The sequence below is a fragment of the Silene latifolia genome, chromosome 9 (genome assembly GCF_048544455.1).
Source record: "Silene latifolia isolate original U9 population chromosome 9, ASM4854445v1, whole genome shotgun sequence".
In the NCBI taxonomy this organism is placed as follows: Eukaryota; Viridiplantae; Streptophyta; class Magnoliopsida; order Caryophyllales; family Caryophyllaceae; genus Silene; species Silene latifolia.
Window position 1 is genome coordinate 17408861 of NC_133534.1, and position 20185 is coordinate 17429045.

The window sequence follows — 20185 nt, forward strand, 5'->3', positions numbered from 1 at the left end:
TCAACAATAATACTCTCCGGGTCTGATATGTCCTCAACAGTTGACATTTTGGGTCGTTCATAAGAAAGACCACTTCGTAAGTTTATCAGATTTATCGTCTCGTGTGGATTATTTTTAGATTGAGACGGTAAATGACCCGACTTCCTTATACGTTGGCTAGTGGCCAGTTGAGCTACTTGGGTCTCGAGTGACTTTATCGATGCTTCTTTCTGTTGGTCACTCATCTGCAACTGTTTAGTCAATGATTGGATCATTGACTTCAACTCAGCCAATTCACTTACTCCGCTAGAATAATCTCCTTGATGCGGTGGTGTAAAGGGTGAAGGCTTGTGAAAGCCTTGTTGAGCTTTATGAGGAGGAACATAAGCTTGTTGCTGCTGCGGAGGAGGGGTAGGATTAAGCACATTCTGACTAGTCCATCTCAAGTTGGGATGGACTCCACTCTGATTATTATAGTAGGAGCCTCCTTGCCTATATTGCTGAAGGGCAAGGACTTGCTCCTTCTCTGTTAGACAGTCAACAGCAGTGTGACCGTCATTACTCCCACATCTCTCATAAGTAACGGTTTCTTGTTTAGTCAACAAGTGAACCGTCTGTTGATCACCAGCATGCTACAACTCTAACTTGTCAAAACAGGCATTCATGGCTTCCAACTGAGTCACAACTGCACTATCAACAACATTAACTGTCCGAATACCTCTTCTCGGGTTCCCATACTCAGCACAATGGGTAGCATTTTCCTCGATTATTTCCCATCCCTTGTCATCATCACTATTCTTCTGAAATCAACCATTAGATGAGGCGTCTAATATAGCAAGGTAGTCGTCATACAACCCATTATAAAATTGGTTGCATAATAACCACTGCTCGAAACCATGATGAGGACCGCACCAACTTCTTAAACCGACACCATGCTTCATACAAATTCTCATCTGGTGCCTGCTTGAAACTTGTAATTTTTCCTCTCAGCTGATTAGTACGTTGTGGAGGAAAGTACCTTTTATAAAAGGCAAGGGCCAGAGTCTCCCAGTTGGTAATACTAGTTGCATCTCTGTCAAGATCAGTGAGCCACTGTCGGGCTCCATCGGTCAAAGAAAAAGGAAATAAGACCTCCTTAATCTTGTCCTGAGTCACTCCCTTAATAGCGGGAATGGTAGAGCAATAGTTAGTGAAAACCTCCATATGTTTGCGCGGATCTTCGCCCACCATACCTCGGTACATATTCCGTTCGCCCAGGTTGATGTAGGACGGTCGAATGTCAAATGTGGTTCCATCCTCGTTCACAAGTTTGAAACCTTTAGGGATAGAGGCAGCTGTGGGCTCTGAGTGACTCGCAATATTAGGCATCTCCACTGGCTTTATAGCAGAAATAAAGTTGTCTTTTTCACAAGACGGATCTTCTGCAAACAGAAAATGTTGTAGCTCGGGTTCAAAAGTACCCAAGACTTCCTTTTGAATCTTCCTCTACAGTCTTATTCTATGCCGAAAGCATCTCTCTAGCTCAGGATCAGGTGGGACTAATTCTGACCTGTTAGACCTGAGCATACACTACACTGAAGGAAATAAGTGAGAACTGTCTCAAGGAATAAAAATTCCCTGAGATGGAGAGATAAACGAAACAAAAACAGACAAATAGGCTATTGTCTCCCTGACAACGGCGCTAAAATTTGATACGGTCGTTATGTACCAAACATAAATATCTAAATACACTAATAGAAGCTAGCAGTAAGTAGGGTCGATCTCCACAGGGAGGCAAGATATCTATCTGTAAGTCTGTCTATCTAAGTCACAACTGGGGGGTTTTGAGTTTTGTTTTCTAAACTACTGGAGATTAAAGGCAAGAGAATTAAAGCAAGAGCAATAAAGGCAAGAAAATAAAGATATGTGATTAGATAAAAGAGGTATGTCAGGATTTTGGTTCACCACGGCAGTTTACTAACTCAATCATAAATAGCCTAGGCAATCTACTGTGAGAAGGGCAAGTGAAAGGTCCTTTCGGTCCGCTATCCATCCTAAACTACTACTAACTTAACTTTCGCCCTCATCAGGTAGTCTACTGTTCATATCAAGTCTGTTCTCTCCAATCTCTCGATCCAGGAGCGAATTTAACCAGATTAAGGTTATTTAGAAGCGCGCACTCAACTAAATATGTTACAGTTATATTGCTATGGGGACAGATTCTCACAAATAAACTGTCTAGTCATTCTATAATATCGTCACACCACTACCATGGCTCACCTAATTCTAAGATAAGGGAAATTAGCTACTCATGTTCTTAATGCAGTCAACAATAATAACGATAAGCATACTAAAAAGAGACATGATAAAAGAATAAGGACAAAACATAAACTAAAATAAGAGAATTATTAATGAAAGCAAGCAGAGAGTTAAGATTAATGGGAAAGGAGTGATTACAAAGTTCGAATCCGGAGAGAAAAGAGGCAGAGAAAAGTTTCAGCAGTACTTAGAGTAATTAAAAGTGTGTAGAACGTAATTAAGAGAAGCTAAGAGTGTTTTTGACCTAATTCCGACTTCCTTTTATAGGGAAGTGTTTTTATTAACAAAATAAACCTAACACGGATTAGTTAACCCATGTAACATAGCAAACCACTCGATCGAGTCCTTTCAGACAACTCGATCGAAGACTTCTCCAGCAAAACTGTTCGATCGAGCACTTTAGGCTCTCGATCGAACTCTTCCAATTCAGCATATTTCGATCGAGTATAAAAACCACTCGATCGACCTCCAGCTTCTGCCAAAACATTCGATCAGAGTCCAGAACCTCTCGATCGAGTACTTCCCAGTGAGATCAACCTTGACTTCATCTTGGCAGCTTCATAGGACCTCCGTTCGCGCTTCCCGAGGTACAACTTCTGCTTTAATATCTCCGTCTCCTTAAAATGCATGCAAAGTGGGACGACTAAGGCACAATTCCACTACTTTTGGGTCCATTCCTGCAATTAACACAAAATAAACCAAAGTAGCCAGTTCGGGGCATGTTTCAATATATAATGATACAAATAGCATAGAAATGCGTGCAGTAAAAGACTAAAAAGTCTATATAAATTGCACGTATCAGTTACGCGAGGCATAGTAATCGAAAGTGACCATCAAGAAACATAATTTAAGTATAAATTTTAAAGTGATTACATCAAAACCAACTGCAAATGAAATAAGATACAACTGTTTCAAAACCAAAATCCACTAAAGTAACAAATGTATAATGACAACACAGCGGAAGACTACGACTCTGACTCGTGGTGACTCCATCCCCAGATAATTACGCGTGCATCCAAGATGTACCTACTAAACAACTGCTCACCTGTTGGGGTTGGTGTCCTTAACAGTTAGTGCAAGGACTTATAAATCTCTAAAAGGGTCAAAGGGCATACTTTTGGTATTATTATCAGTTGATCCACGTTTATCAATAACGGTTGGCTTGCTAGATAAGTTTGACGTTATTGTCATACAGATGGCGGTGATCAACTGGTCCCTAAAAGTCACACCTATAGGATACGTTTGAGAGATGTGACAGTATGAAAATACAGTCATGTTGATGCCAATTTTGACTAACCAGTTAGTCCGAGTTATTTGACTAGTAATTAGTCAAAATGTGATGTTGAGATATTATATTTAATACGGATTAAATAAAATGGGCTAAGGCGAATTAAACAGTTAATTCGTAAATTAAATATAAACGATTATATTTAATTAATGTATATTGAATAAATTATACAATATCGTCGTTGTCGGACATGTATTAATACTTCAACTAACCCGTGTTATTAGTTGGTGTTTTAATAGCCGATAACCGATGACGATTTATAAAAACCGCGTCATATACATTTTAGCGAAACGAGTCGGATCAGTCGGATCACGAGTTAAATGAGGAGAAAGTGGAAAGCCCACTCCCTCCTCTCATGACCCGCGGACCGAGACAACAAAAGGAGAGGCTCCCTCTCCTTTTGACCTAGACATTTTCATTTGCAGAAAAACTAGGGTTTTGGAGATCATTTCTCTCTGAAACCTAGATCTCACATCGGTAAAACCTCACAATAGCTCTCTCGATATTGCAAGTCAATTAGAGAGCATTTCTAGCACAAGGGCATAGTCTCAGACGGTCTTGGGTGCAACGATTAGGAGGAAATCTCTGTTGATTTCTGTTCTTTACGCCGCACTACAAAGGACCCGAGGTTGATTCTTTATCTTTATCGTTTCATTGTTGTTTTTCGTTTATGACCATATTTCACATGTTAAATTTACGTTATAATCCTAAATTTAGAGGGTCTTATACGGATATTACCCCTCAAGTGGTATCAGAGCGAGGCCACGTAAATTTTCATTGTGTTTTTTCATCAAACGATCTTGAAACGATTTTTATTGTCTTGAAATTCGTGCGGCAGCAGCGTTCTTTTTATCCTCTCGGCAGGAATTTTTTTTGGCTGTTGCAAAATTTTTTGAAACCGTGACATGTTTTACACGGTTAATTCATCTTGTTTTCGTTTTGTTTTTATGCATATTGTTGTTTTATACGGAGATTATAACAATATGTCACGTTTTGTCAGATTATAAAATTGTTTTGATGTGGTTTTGATCAATTTTGCGATTGCTTTGTTTCGTCAAAACAGTTTTCACGAGGGTTTTGCATTTCCAGAAACTTTTGTACTCGATCGAACAAGTTTTTAATCGATCGAGTGGTTTTTCTGTCTTGTTTTTACTCGATCGAGTCCTTGCTGCACTCGATCGATCACTTTTAAAACCCTGACTGCTCGATCGAGATGTCCTCGTACTCGATCGAGCAGATTCGCTGATAAAAGTACTCGATCGACCACCAGTTTAGTTGATCGAGCACTTTCTGTTTGGCAACCCTCTCGATCGACTAGCAGTTCAGTCGATCGAGCCCTTTTGTTCCTCGATCGAGCACTTTTGTCCCTGGATCGAGGGATTTTTGTTCTGGCAGCTTTGAAAATTCATTCCTTTTGTTTTAAATTTTCTTTTGGCCTTAATATGTACTTTATACGGATATTGTACACTCGCTATGATTGTGAAATGGTTCACACACGTACCATTGAATTACTTTAACACGATTTAAAGTAACGGATTATCACGAATTAAAATTAAGTTGATAAAGCGGTTTTGTCACATAATTTTAATTGTCTTTGGTGGTTTGGATAAATTTAACATAATTACGGAATTATGTCACGAATGAATTTGTTTTTAGTTGATGCATTTTTATTTATCGTTAATTTTGAATGTTTTTGAATGCCTTTTATTACGTATTTATTTTTACAATCAGTTGTAACTTAGTGTGGCCTTAGTAGAACGTGTTACCGTAATGATGGAACACGGTCTTGGTTGTATTTTGAGATCTCGTATCTCCATTTTATTTCTTTTAATTACAGTTGTTATTTAGAATGTAAATAGGTTTATATTTGTAAATTTTAAATTGTAATTTTGAGAAGACCAAAGATGGAGACCGGATGCTCACTCCCGCTACATGGATCAAGATGGAACATCAAGACAAGCTTCTCGGGTCCAACGGTGGATTCCAAAGTTATTTTATGTTCTTTTTATTAGGATAGGCCACACTAGAATTTTTTATTTACGTATTGCATTCATTTATTTATTTTATCGTAACGATAGTATGCATCATATTCCGCCTAAAAACCAAACCACCAAATTATTGCATGAAAACTGACACATATAGAGGTCTCGAGTTAGTTTTCTTTGACATTCTTATGTCACATGATTGTAAGCCATCACCCAAATTAATTCATTCACGCAGACGCTAGTTATTCGTTCACTTAATATGAATTATAATTTAGTTGATGGGATCTTCCTCGTATAAACCAAAATTGAGAACGGTCTTTATAGGTCAAACTCCAATGAGTCCCTTCTTCGTCGGTAGGCATAATATGACCCCTTCTACGTCGGGTAAGTTGGAACCGATTGACCTATTTTATCTCAACACTATGGTCACTAAACGATCCTGTGATTATGGTGGACTATAGATAGGATTTACGGAAATCTATCGACCAAGAGTTCTTACGGAAGAATTAGCTAAACAGTTGGCTTATCAATATACAGAAATTGAGTCTTGGGATCACTTGTATCATTCTTGAGGGAGATCAATTATGCAAGTGCGAAAGTCTACATGTTAAAATGAATTTTAAAATAGACTTAAATCACCTCGATGAGTTGCTTATTTCGTTCTTGTTTTTCTTTCTTTTTCAGTGTAGATAACGAACTTTTAAACTGCTAATAACAAATGGCTGGTTCTACTGATAACCCAAAGCCAAGTGCCACTTTGGACCGTGAGTCCTGGCTTCGGATCTTCATGAATCAGATGAATCAGTCTACTCGACTGAAGAATGATGGATAAAACTTCGCGGACTAGGAGGCGGCATTACGGAATGCCGCTGGCCGACGGGAAGCTCAAATATCTATTAGAGCCCATCCCGGCAAACCCAGGTCCCACGGCTAGAGTCTTTGAAATCACCAAGTTTAATGATTTCTCGTATGGAAGCGGGTGCGATTAAAAACGTACTCATTTTTGCAATGGAACCCAATTTGCAGAAACGCTTCATAGCCCATGGTGCGAACAAGATTTTCACCACGCTCACCAAGGAATTCTCGAAAGCACCGAGAATCGTGACCTATGAGCATACCACTCGCTTCTTTGATGCGAGACTCTAGAAGGGCCAACCAGTTAGCCCACACATTCTCAGCATGATTGAGAATGTCGAGAAGCTGGAGACCTTTGATTGTAAGATCAGCGAGAACATTGTGATCGACCGCATGCTTCACTCACTCCACGATGGTTTTTCGCAATTTAGAGCGAATTACTATATGAATGATTTGAAGAAAAGTCCCCATGAACTGCACTCCCTTCTCGTACAGACCGAGAAGGACATGAAGTTCAGTGGGAGCTTGAAACAGGATGTTCTTGTTGTGACAAACAAAGGGAAAGGTAAGGGCAAAGCTCAGGCAAACCTAGCAGTAGGTAAACCGAAGTTCAAGAAGTCGGGTTTAGGAAAGAGTGGGCCTGGTGAGTCGAGCACCTCATCAGGCGCGACAAAGAGCAAAACCGAAAACATGGAATGCTATCATTGCCACAAGACTGGGCATTGGAGGCGTACATGTCCTGTTTATCATGAGGACATAAAAGCGGGTTGCGTTAAACCTGTTGGTATGTCTTCTCTCTCTTCTACTTTTATTCATATGATTGAGATTAACCACGCAAGTTACGGAACTTGGGTACTAGATACTGGTTGTGGTTCTCATCTGTGTAATCATGTGCAGGGGCTCCGAAACATCGAACCCCTCGTAAAGGGTGAGGTGGACTGCGTGTCGGGAATGGAGCACGAGTGGCTGCCGTCTCAAAGGGGACATATGTGATCCCGACTTCCTAGCGGATTTGAGTTGTCATTATATGACTGCTATTATGTACCCAGTCTTTCGAAAAACATTATTTCAGTTTCTGCACTTGACAAACTTGGTTTTTCATTTGTAATAGAGAATAATACTTGCATTTTCTCTTTACACGATATGATTTATGGCAAGGCAGTCTCCATGAACGGAATTTATGTTTTAGAACAGACCACCGAAATATTACACGTAATGAATAAAAAGTTAAAGGTTGGTGACAAATATCAAACGTATCTATGGCACTGCCGTATGGGACACATTAATGAGAAACGCGTAAAACAGCTCATCAAAAATGGAGCTATCTCGGCCTTTGATTTTCAATCATTTGGCACGTGTGAATCATGTCTCATCGGTAAGATGACTCGGATTTCCTTCAAAGGTGTTGGAATGCGCGGCTGTGACCTATTAGGACTCATACACACGGATGTATGTGGTCCTATGTCAATCACCGCACGAGAAGGCTATAGGTATTTCATCACTTTCACGGACGATTTAAGTAGATATGGCTATGTCTACTTAATGAAGCACAAAAGTGAATCCTTTGAGAAATTCAAGGAATACCAAAATAGGGTCTGAGAACCTATTGGGTAGAAAGATTAAAACACTACGTTCGGATCGTGGTGGCGAGTATCTTTCTCACGAGTTTGATCAACACCTAAAGGATGTGGGATTGCACTACGCTTAACTCCACCGGAACACCTCAATTGAATGGAGTGTCCGAACGGAGAAATCGAACACTACTCGATATGGTTCGATCCATGATGAGTCACACCGTGTTGCCTGACTCATTGTGGGGTTATGCTCTTCTCGTCATTTGCTCTAATACTTAATCAAGTCCGTCTAAAGTGTTGACAAGACTCCATATGAACTATGGAAGGGAACGGTCCCTAACTTGTCCTTTATACGGGTTTGGGGCTGCGAGGCTTATGTCAAGTGGAGACACGAGGATAAGCTCGGCCCGCGATCGGTCAAGACATACTTTATAGGTTATCCTAAGGGAACACTTGGTCATTACTTTTATTCGCCAACCGAACAACGTGTTTTTGTTGCGGCTAGTGCGACATTCTTAGAGAAGGAATTTCTCGAGAATGCAAAGAGTGATAGAACCTTCGACCTGTCGAAGATTCCAGAACCAAATACCGAGCAACCATTGGAGGAACCAATTCCTTCAATCCCGGCTGCGGTGAATATTCCTGAGGAACCTAGGAGGTCGGGAAGAGTCTCTATTCCTCCGGACAGATACATTGGTATGGTCGAGGAACATGACATAGATGACGTTCTACTCTTAACGAGTAGTGAACCCGCAACCTATAAAGGTGCCATGACTAGTTCTGACTCAAAGCTATGGCTTGAGGCCATGCGATCCGAGATGGACTCTATGTATGAGAACAACGTATGGGATCTCGTTGACTTACCTGCTAAGGTTCGTCCCCTTCAATGCAAATGGCTTTACAAGATAAAGCATTCTGTGGAAGGTCAACAAGATATCTACAAAGCACGACTAGTTGCTAAAGGTTTCACCCAAGTGCCAGGCTTGCACTACGATGAAATTTTTGCACCCGTAGTCATGCTGCGTTCCATTCGGATTATCTTAGCGATTGCCGCTTTTCATGACTATGAAATTTGGCAAATGGATGTGAAAACCGCCTTCTTAAACGGCTTTTTGGAGGAAGAGTTGTACATGGTACAACCCGAAGGTTTCATCGATCCAGAACATCCTAAGAAAGTGTGCAAGCTTAAGCGTTCCATTTATGGACTTAAGCAAGCATCAAGGAGTTGGAATCATCGCTTCGACCAAGTGATAAAAGAAAATGGATTTACTCGATCATTCGAGGAACCATGTCTATATATCAAGTCGAGTGGGAGCAAGATTGTCTTCCTAATATTGTATGTTGACGACATACTCCTGATTGGGAATGACATACCTCTCTTAACTTCGGTGAAAGTATGGTTGAAGAACCATTTCCAGATGAAAGATCTGGGTGAGGCACAAAGAATTCTGGGCATCCGTATCTATCGAGATAGATCACGTCGGATGTTATCTCTCGATCAGAGTCTTACATAGACAAAGTCCTAGAGAGATTCAGCATGACTAACTCCAAGAAGGGGTTTCTTCCTATGGCTCCAGGGGTGCATTTGAGCAAGTCTCAGGCACCAGAGACACCGGAAGAAAAAGAGCGCATGACACGGATTCCTTATGCTTCGGCTATAGGATCAATCATGTATGCCATGATATGCACACGTCCGGACGTGGCATATGCATTGAGTATGACAAGTCGATTCCAACAGCATCCAGGTGAATCACATTGGCTGGCTGTCAAGAACATTCTTAAGTACCTACGGAGGACTAAAGATTGGGCATTGACTTATGGAGGCGAACAAAAGCTATGCGCAACCGATTCTGTGAGATGTTAGCTTCCAAACGGATCGTGATGACTCGAAATCTCAGTCCGGATTCGTTTTTACTCTTAATGGCGCAAGATCGGTGGAAGAGTTCGAAACAAACTGTTATAAAGCAGATTCTACGACCGAGTCCGAGTACTATGCCGCGTCTGAAGCAACAAAGGAAGCGATATGGATGCGTCAATTCTTACATGGACTATCCGTAGTGCCTAGTTCGAATGACCCGATCACCATCTATTGCGACAATAGTGGTGCCATCTTCCAAGCTAAGGAGCCAAAGTCTAGCAACAAGTCTAGACATGTACAACGGAAAGCTCATCTAATCCGAGATTACGTGGAGCAAAAGGAAGTAGTGATAGAAAAGATTGCTACTGAGATGATAACATATGAGATCCTCTCACTAAAGCATTACGACAAGATAAGCATGAAGGGCACGTTAATTCCATGGGAATTAAACGTGTTCCTAAGTTGTAGTACTCTTTTATGGATTAGATTCATTCTCTTTTGTACTCTATACAACATCATCGTTTTGATATTTATATATATTTTGTTTTTCATGTGGATTTGTACGACAAATTTTGAACACCACAAAGTGAACTGAACAAGCATTATATTTTTGGTCCTTAATTACCCACGTGAGCTGATAACTCAAGGTAATTATTTTGTGACGTTGGTTGATGGTGGGTTCAACGAGCCATAAGTCAACCGGTTGACTGACCAATCACAGAGGCGATTTATACGGATATTTCGTAGGACACAATTGTGACATCGACGTGGAGTCCTAAATGTTTTATAACATTCGGTGCCCGGTCGTGGATAGGACCTCCATGGTGATCCTAAGAGTCGATTCTTTTGACTATCGACTGTCTCTTGAGACTACGGCAGATTTTGGGTGACTTTGGTTTCTTTCTCACGGTCATCCGTAACAGGGGGCCAAGTAGATTTTTTTGGGTCATTTCATGCTTTGTGCTTAGACAGGAAGGAGTCGAGTTGAAGGAAATATTCAGCCTTTATCAGGTACTCGATATTTCTCGGGGCCACTCGAGGAGTCAGAATCGAAATGCATGGCCATGCTCGGATACGGATTCGTTTTATCGGTTAAGTTACTCTCTAGTCGGGGAAACCACTCTTGATACTGCATCGATTGTAAAATACGACCTTTGCGGATCCGGATCGCAAATTGTTTTACATTGAGTGGGAGAAATTTTAAATGAATATGAGAATCGGTTATCGCACATACACTTGTACGGACAAGTGGGAGTTTGTTGGAGCTTGTGTCCTCCAGTTAGTGCGGATAACGTCATTGCACATACACTTGTACGGACAAGTGGGAGCTTGTTGGGGTTGGTGTCCTTAACAGTTAGTGCAAGGACTTATAAATCTCTAAAAGGGTCAAAGGGCATACTTTTGGTATTATTATCAGTTGATCCACGTTTATCAATAACGGTTGGCTTGCTAGATAAGTTTGACGTTATTGTCATACGGATGGCGGTGATCAACTGGTCCCTAAAAGTCACACCTATAGGATACGTTTGAGAGATGTGACAGTAGATGAAAATACGATCATGTTGATGCCAATTTTGACTAACCAGTTAGTCCGAGTTATTTGACTAGTAATTAGTCAAAATGTGATGTTGAGATATTATATTTAATACGGATTAAATAAAATGGGCTAAGGCGAATTAAACAGTTAATTCGTAAATTAAATATAAACGATTATATTTAATTAATGTATATTGAATAAATTATACAATATCGTCGTTGTCGGACATGTATTAATACTTCAACTAACCCGTGTTATTAGTTGGTGTTTTAATAGCCGATAACCGATGACGATTTATAAAAACCGCGTCATATACATTTTAGCGAAACGAGTCGGATCAGTCGGATCACGAGTTAAATGAGGAGAAAGTGGAAAGCCCACTCCCTCCTCTCATGACCCGCGGACCGAGACAACAAAAGGAGAGGCTCCCTCTCCTTTTGACCTAGACATTTTCATTTGCAGAAAAACTAGGGTTTTGGAGATCATTTCTCTCTGAAACCTAGATCTCACATCGGTAAAACCTCACAATAGCTCTCTCGATATTGCAAGTCAATTAGAGAGCATTTCTAGCACAAGGGCATAGTCTCAGACGGTCTTGGGTGCAACGATTAGGAGGAAATCTCTGTTGATTTCTGTTCTTTACGCCGCACTACAAAGGACCCGAGGTTGATTCTTTATCTTTATCGTTTCATTGTTGTTTTTCTTTTTTTTTTTCTTTTTTTTTTTTTTTTGGGTGAAATGTAAAAATATCATTAAGATCAAACAGCTATTACAAGCTACAATTTAATACAACCAATTCCAATACCCCAAAATGAGGTATTACATACACAAGTGAAATCTATTAAGCCAATCCTTATCTCGCCTATCAAGAGAAGAACTCAACCTAGACCTCACCCAAACTCTGACTTCTTTTAAAATCAGTTGAAATACATTCTCAGGCCTAACTAAACATCCATCAATACGGGCCTTGTTCCTCTGCATCCAAATCTGGTAGTAGACAGACTGCACCAGACATAAAAGTAGACCTTTCCTGAGCTGTGTACATTGCAGCTGCCCAACCCATAAGATTAAATCACTCTGAGGCAAACTGAAATCCCCCAACTGAGCCAAGAGATCCAGAAGCCTGCTACTATACTGACATTTCTGAAACACATGTTCAAAAGTTTCTGTTTCTCTACCACACAAAACGCAGAGATCATCAGAAGAAATACCCAACGCAAACAATCTCTCCTTCAGCATCAAGGCTTTTCTGGCTATAAGCCATCCCACAAACTGATGTCGTGGGATGCTCCAGGAATTCCATACATACTTAGCCCATTGCACACTTTGAAATTTCTGTCTCAGCATCTCATATCCATCACCAACAGTATACTGCTTACTGCCCACCATCCACTGCCCGTTTACATAACCAGGTAGCAACAGTTCCTTGACTCGACAAATATTCTTCCAACCCCAGCTGATGTCTCCACTGGGTTTGTAGTCAAACCATGGCAGTCCTTTTAAATACACTTGATGGACCCATCTCACCCAAAGCCTCTCAGGACAATTGTAAACCCACCACACCAGTTTACCAATAATTGCCCAGTTCCAAGATAAGCTATCTCTAACAGCCAGCCCACCTTCATCCTTTGGGGCACACACCTTATCCCAACCTACCAAGGGAACCCTAATATACTCAGCATTGCCATCCCATAAGTAATTTCTGCAAATAGCATTAAGCTTGTTCAAGACTCCTTTTGGAATGATAAAGATGTTAGCCCAATAGCTATAAACAGTAGAGAGCACTGAGTTAACCAAGGTAAGTCTACCAGCATAGGATAACTTTTTGGTGCCAAACTTCCTAATCCTTTCAACCAACCGTTCAACCAAAATATTGCAATCCTGTTTCTTCATTCTCCCACAGGTAATAGGCACCCCCAAGTACCTGAAAGGTGGAAGTCCTTCACTAAAACCTGAAACCTGCAGGATATCAGCCTTAACACTATTCTGTACTCCATTAAAGTAAGCACTAGTCTTAGTCTGACTCATTTGAAGGCCAGAAGCATAAGAGAAGGTAGCAAAGGATCTCATGAGCACCATAATAGAAGAAATATCCCCCTTACAAAACAATAAGAGATCATCTGCGAACATAAGATGGGATAACTTCATTGGACTACAGAGAGGGTGAAATTTGAAAGGCATATTGTTGGTAGTATAATTCAGAACCCTACTCAGATATTCCATAGCAACAGTGAAAAGGAGAGGGGATAAAGGATCCCCTTGCCTCAACCCCTTTTTTCCTTTGAAATGACCAAACACCTCCCCATTCAGAACCAAAGAATATGAGGCAGTCTCAACACATTCCATCACCATTGCCACAAACTGGTCAGGGAAGTTCAATGCATTCATCATTTGCTTTAAGAAGGCCCAACTAACAGAATCATAAGCCTTCTTAAGATCTACCTTGAGCATGAACCTTGGAGAAGCAGCTTTCCTTTGATAGCATCTAATAATGTCTTGACAAATCAAAATATTTTCAACTATACTCCTTCCCTGAATAAACCCTCCTTGACTCTCACTGATAATAAAAGGCAAGACTTTAGCAAGTCTATTGCACATCAACTTTGAGATACATTTGTAGACCACGTTGCAACATGAAATTGGTCTAAATTGTGACACATTCTGAGGGAGGTCAATTTTTGGAACTAAGGTAATTAGGGTATGGTTAATTTGTTTTAGAAGCTTACCATTAAGAAAAAAATCATGGATAGCCTTACAAAAGAGCTCACCAACCACATCCCATGAATCCTTGAAAAAAGCACTTGAGTAACCATCCGGGCCTGCAGCTTTATGATTTGGGATAGAGAACAACACTTGCTTGATTTCATCATTGGTCACAGGAGCCATCAGCAGACTGTGATGCTCACCAGAACAGACTCTACCCATTTGAACAGTCTGAGTAGAAATAGGCCTAGTATCAGCTTCAGTGCCCAACAATTCCTCATAAAACTCCAAAAAAGCTTGTTGAATTTGAGTGGCAGTCTCACACTGTCTGCCCCTCATATCTGCAATCCTCATAACCTTATTCTTCACCTGCCTCACCTTAATCAGGCTGTGAAAATATTTAGTATTTTGGTCCCCTTGTTCCAACCACACAGCCTTAGACTTCTGCACCAGATACTCATGGCAAGCTTGGTTCAAAAATCTAAATGCAGAAGCAGAGTTTTTTTCTTGCTGAATTAAAACCTCATTGAGAGGGTCACTTCTGAGCTTTTCTTGCACATATTCCAGATGCATCCGAGCTCGAGCAGTGTTATTTTCAATGTCATCAAAATCAGTTTTATTCAACTGTTTCAGAGGAGACTTCAGTAACTTTAACTTTTTAACAAGTCTGAACATGTGAGTGCCATATACAGAATTGTCCCAAACATGTTTCACACAAGACTGGAAATCCTCTGATCTACTCCACATATTATAATACTTAAAATGTCTCCTATTCTTGGTTCCATCAATAACACTTTGAATCACACAGGGTGTATGATCAAAAATACCTTCACAGTAGAAGTGAGCATACACACTCCCATTATCATTAAGCCAATTATGATTAACCAACACCCTATCCAAACGACTATAGACCCTAGCCTGAACCTCTTGCTTGTTATTCCAGGTATAATATGATCCACTAGCAGGGCAATCAGCTACTTCACACTCATCCACACAATTCTTAAAATCCTCCATTTCTTCAATAGAACTATTACCCCCTAGTCTTTCAGAAGGCACCAAAACAGTGTTAAAATCACCACAAATAACCCAAGCACCATGAATCTGCTTTTGAAAAGAGCAAAGTTTCTGCCATAACAACTTTCTCTCCAGAAGTTCATTAAATGCATACACCATGGTTAAATGAAACTGTCTACCAGTGCCTAAATCCACTACTTCCATGTGTATAAACTGAGCATTGTACTCCAAAAAATTAACAGCAAACATGGAAGGATTCCAAAGAATCCAGACTCTACCACCTCTATGATACTGAGAATTAGTTGACACACACCAATTTGCACAGAGGTTATTTCTCACAGAATTTAGAGCCAAGGGTTTAACCTTGGTCTCAAGGAGGCCAAACAAACCTATCTTATGATGATGAAGGAACCATTTGATAGCATTTTGTTTTGACAGGCTGTTCAACCCCCTAATATTCCAGAAACCCCAATTATACATTACCCCCAGGGGGAGGTAATGCACTACCATTAGTCCCAATGCCTACAGTTGGGGTAACATTGTTTAAAGAGTCCATAAACGAGTGAGAACCAAACTTCATGGAACTCAGCCCAGCTTCCACTATTTCTTGTCTACTGAGCCTAATAATATTCCTAGCAGGAGTAGTAATCATGTGGTACTTCCCATTCCTACTCCATTCAACATCAAATTGATTAGGCTTTTCCACAGGAGTAACAACCTCACTCACAGGAGAAACAGGGGGGGGGGGGGGGAGCAACTACTGGCCTCACAACAGGAACAGGTTGTTTACCAGCTGGCTGCTTAGCTTGCTTAGGGCGCCATTGCTTCCTCTCAACCTTCTGCGAGGATACTTTCTTCTTTTCTACTCCTTCTTTCCTGCAGGAATTAGCAGAATGTCCTATGCCCTTACACTTTGTACAAGCAATAGGTTTCCACTCAAATTCCACTTTCAGAGACACAATATTCCCATCTTCATCCAAAAATTTCACAGTTTCAGGAATAGGCTTTCCAAAGGGCACATCAATCATAACCCTCGCAAAACCTAATCTAGTTTTCTCTTTCGTGGCATCATCACTCCTAATATAAGTACCCATTAATCCAGCAATTTTGGGAAGGCACTTACCCCAAAATTTGAGTGGAAGGCTATGAATCCTAATCCATACCGGAACATCCTTGACATCAGTCTTCACCAATTCCACTTCTTCACTCCAAGGCCTTACAATAAGGGGCTTGTTGTCAAATAAGAAGTGACCCTGACGTAGCACCTGATCTTTGGCTGCAGCCGATTTGAAACGAACTAAGAACACTCCATTGGGGCAGAAGGAGACCTTATCCATAGGAAACTTTGACCACAATCGTTTGAGAAAACCCTCCACTACTTCAACCGGAGGATTCGCACCCAGGACAAAACCGTAAACTGAGTTTTTCCAATAGGCGAGTTCATCCTTCACATCTTCAGCAGTAAAAGAGAGTAAATCTTCAGGTTCTTCCGGGATACTAACTAAGGGGCTCTTACCCTTACGACGCTTCCCTTGCACCATCCAAGAAGAGGATTCCTCAGGAGCAATAGCATCTAGATCATAAGGAGCAAGACCCACTAGTTGATTCACATTCACCGTTTTCTGCACTTCCGAACTCTGCGGACCCCCAACCACCACCGAAGACGACGCAACATTAGTGGAAGGGTCCACACCAGAACATACAGTGGGATTACTAGAGACTAGAGGGGGAAATTGAGTATGATCACTACAATTTATTGCCATTTTGACAGATTTTCAATTGATTTTTTTTTTTTTGTTTGTTTTTAGGGTTTTTCGGTTATCGCTTTCTCTCTCTATCTCTCATCTCTCTATTAAAACGATGGATTTCTCGGTTTTCATTGTTGTTTTTCGTTTATGACCATATTTCACATGTTAAATTTACGTTATAATCCTAAATTTAGAGGGTCTTATACGGATATTACCCCACATCACCATCTCCGAATGGATCACCACAGTTTTCAAAACATTTAAACGGGGTCAGTTACTGCATAAACCATATAAGATAGTACAACAGACAGATACACAATCACAATCCTCCAACACCCTCACATCACCAATCATCTGACTACACATTAATATGTGTAGCCCTGCTAGAATATCCATCGCAACATATATTCCACACCGTCAGTGAGGGACCGCAGTCGTTCCCACCTAAGCCCCGCTCATCTCCATTGAGCGAATAACTCATGTTCCTTAATGTGCACATCTCCCTTGCCACAAGGGGCGAATCAAGGGCATGAAGCCACTTCCGCAAGTAACTCCACTCAGTCGGGGGCGCACCTCGCGAACCATAGACAATCAACAACAACCAATTACAACAACAATGTAAAACAATACCAAAATCAATTACGATATAATCATCATGCCAATCAGCCAAACAACCATCCTATAATCATTTACACAATAACTGAGTAGGGAAACCCTACCTGGAATGCAATCACCAATATCAACACAAGCAACGGATCAAAAGCGTTCCTCTACGAAATCACCTCCTATATTCACATAATCATACAATCACAATCTATCATCAACAATAATCCCAAAAACCCCCAATTCACCCAATTAGGGTTTAAACAAAACTAATGAATTAACATGAAAACGGTACAAGGTCCACAATACGACGATCTCAACGGTATAAAGAACTCCGAAATTCGACAATCCTAGCCCCTTGATTTGATAGTAATGAGAGAAGACAATTCGACGTTGTATTGTTTTTGTTTTGTAAAAAGGTTTAGAATAAGGTAAAAGTGAAAAAGAACTGACGAAAACTCTTTATGTACTCTTTACGCGTTGCTAACAAAACCCGGCTAAAAACTCGTAAAACCCGACTTAGTCGATCGAATAACTAAGGTACTCGATCAAGTACCGTCTACTTGATCGAGTTGTCCTCACTCAATCGAGTACCCATCAGGCAGAATGTACTACAGAATGCACAACTAACTTACTCGACAGAGTAAGCCCTACTCGATAGAGTACCTAACGGCTCATAAATTTGAGGTATTACAATCTTCGCAGTAGGAGCTAAAGTCTCGTAATAATCAATACCTGCCTCCTGTCTATTTCCAAGCACAACCAACCTCCCCTTGTACCGCTCCACTGAATCATCAGCTCGCAATTTTACCTTATATACCCATTTATTTCCAATGACCTTTTTATTAGTCGGAAAATCAACAATTTCCCAAGTACCATTACAAATCAACGCATCCACCTCAGTTTGCATGGCTTCTTGCCACTTCTCATGTTTTATAGCCTCTCGATAAGACTTGGGCTCAATGTTAGTATCAAGATTTGTGAGAAAACAACAATGCAAAAGCGTAAATTGTTCATACTTTACAATTTAGATGTTGTATTTTCTTAATGAGGCAAGCTTGGTGAATCTTAATCAGAATAAATATGTTCCCCTTATATAGATTCTTGCCTTCAAAGAGTCAACGTGACAGTTTCCTAACTTGTGAGTGGTAATTTATAGGAGACAATAGTGGAAATAAAAAAATTTAGGTAAATTTCACCATACAATAGACCAACTTAATTTCTATAAAATAACTTAATTAAATATTAATATAATACTTATTTGATTTATGAAAATGTCTTACACTTATTTGAAAAGTCAAATAGGCCATTCACATTTTGCTCTAATTTGTCCAATATCAACATCAAGAAGTGTTAAAAAGTCATAATCCCTCTTTTCATTGCGGCTTAGGCTATTCACATTTCACACATAAATTTTTCAGTAAAAGCGGACTTATACAAAAAAGTTTATAAAACAAATCTTTCACATAACTGATTTTTCAATTAAATAAATCGTTATTTGTATTTAATTAATTTGTTTTACATAATAGTCGTGTAAGATGACCTTATACAAGAATAACTGAGTCATATAAATGACAAATCCCTATAGTTCATTTAAATTTCTTTTCCTCCAAATGTTCTTTTTAGTGAATATAATCTCTCAAACGCCATGTTTTAGCAACTTTCATTAGTATGTGGTTAGTATTAGAACTGACAAACAATGGCATGACCTGAAAACACAACACGAACTTAACACGAAATTAATAAGTTTGGGTCGTTGAGATCAGATGACACGAGATTTAGTTGGGTCGGATTGAGGTCGACTGTTCGTGAGTTCGTGACTTATTTTATATGTAACACGAACACGATTCTCACACGACTTGATCTGTTTGATTGCCATGTTCACTATTAGTATAAGTCTTTGTTTTATATAATAAGTGCCAAAACCACAACTATACAAGTCAATGCATGGCCGACTTTAAACAACTAAATTTCATTATATTATCCAAGAGATTTCACTCCAAATTATGCAATCCATAAATTTTCTTCCTCAACTAAAACTAAAAACAAATTGCAAAGCTGTTGGGTTCCTTATGTTGATGATAACATGCCCATTTGATTTGTGTCATCTTAGTTTACCTTTTCAGGATATATGATCATATCAAGCTTGGATTAAGAAGTGTTGAAGTTGTTATTAATCCCATTGTATTTAGTCGAGTGTCATCTAATGTACAAGCAAGAAAGTAGAGTATATTAGAGTAATAGAAACAGTCCAGACGACTGTTGCTTTCACACGCAAACAGCTGTTTGGATTATGCCACAACTCGAGAAACTTGAAGTCCCTTTTTATCTTTCAAAAGCCTTCACGTGATTATCATCTTTCAAAGATAAAAATCAGATTTTTATTAAGGAGGTAGTATTTAATAAAGAGTGGTTTGAATTATTTTCAAAATGTTTCCTCTTTATGCAAATTCAATCCTTTGAGTCTTTAAGAAAACAAAGAATGCTTTTTGCCATTTTAGTGTTAACTTGTCATCATGTGACTTGTCTTTTCTCTCTTTGTTTTCTGAATTTGCATGAGCTTTTAAAGTTATTTTTCAAACCATCTTTCTCTATTCTTACCTTTGCAAAAGAGGCCTTTTTGGTGCAAGTTTTGGGTGGTTGCTATTGCCCTTCACATGTGAGGTCTTTGACCCTTCAAAACCCTAGCAACCCCTTCACTCACCTCCTCTATATAAACCGTGTCCCTCCTTCATTAAATCCT

General features: G+C 39.9%; 1 protein-coding gene across 1 annotated transcript; it reads right to left on the reverse strand.

Annotated features, from left to right (window-relative positions):
- Positions 1-611: 611 nt before the first annotated feature.
- Positions 612-16854, reverse strand: LOC141600652 (uncharacterized). Its single transcript, XM_074420896.1, has 6 exons — positions 15857-16854; positions 15575-15759; positions 12305-15480; positions 1529-1553; positions 1111-1400; positions 612-779 (listed from the first exon to the last, which is right to left on the reverse strand). The coding sequence occupies exons 1-6, from the start codon at positions 16852-16854 to the stop codon at positions 612-614; spliced, it is 4842 nt and encodes a 1613-aa protein (XP_074276997.1).
- Between the last annotated feature and the right edge of the window lie 3331 nt (positions 16855-20185).

What these genes read in the sequence shown, in the direction of transcription:
- LOC141600652 (XM_074420896.1), bottom strand. Translation starts at nt 16,854, where the DNA reads ATGGCAATAAATTGTAGTGATCATACTCAATTTCCCCCTCTAGTCTCT. An exon ending in CAACCTGTTCCTGTTGTGAG is followed by an intron (nt 15,760 to 15,856) that starts GCCAGTAGTTGC and finishes TGAATGGAGTAG; the next exon opens with GAATGGGAAGTACCACATGA. An exon ending in TGCATTACCTCCCCCTGGGG is followed by an intron (nt 15,481 to 15,574) that starts GTAATGTATAAT and finishes ATCATAAGATAG; the next exon opens with GTTTGTTTGGCCTCCTTGAG.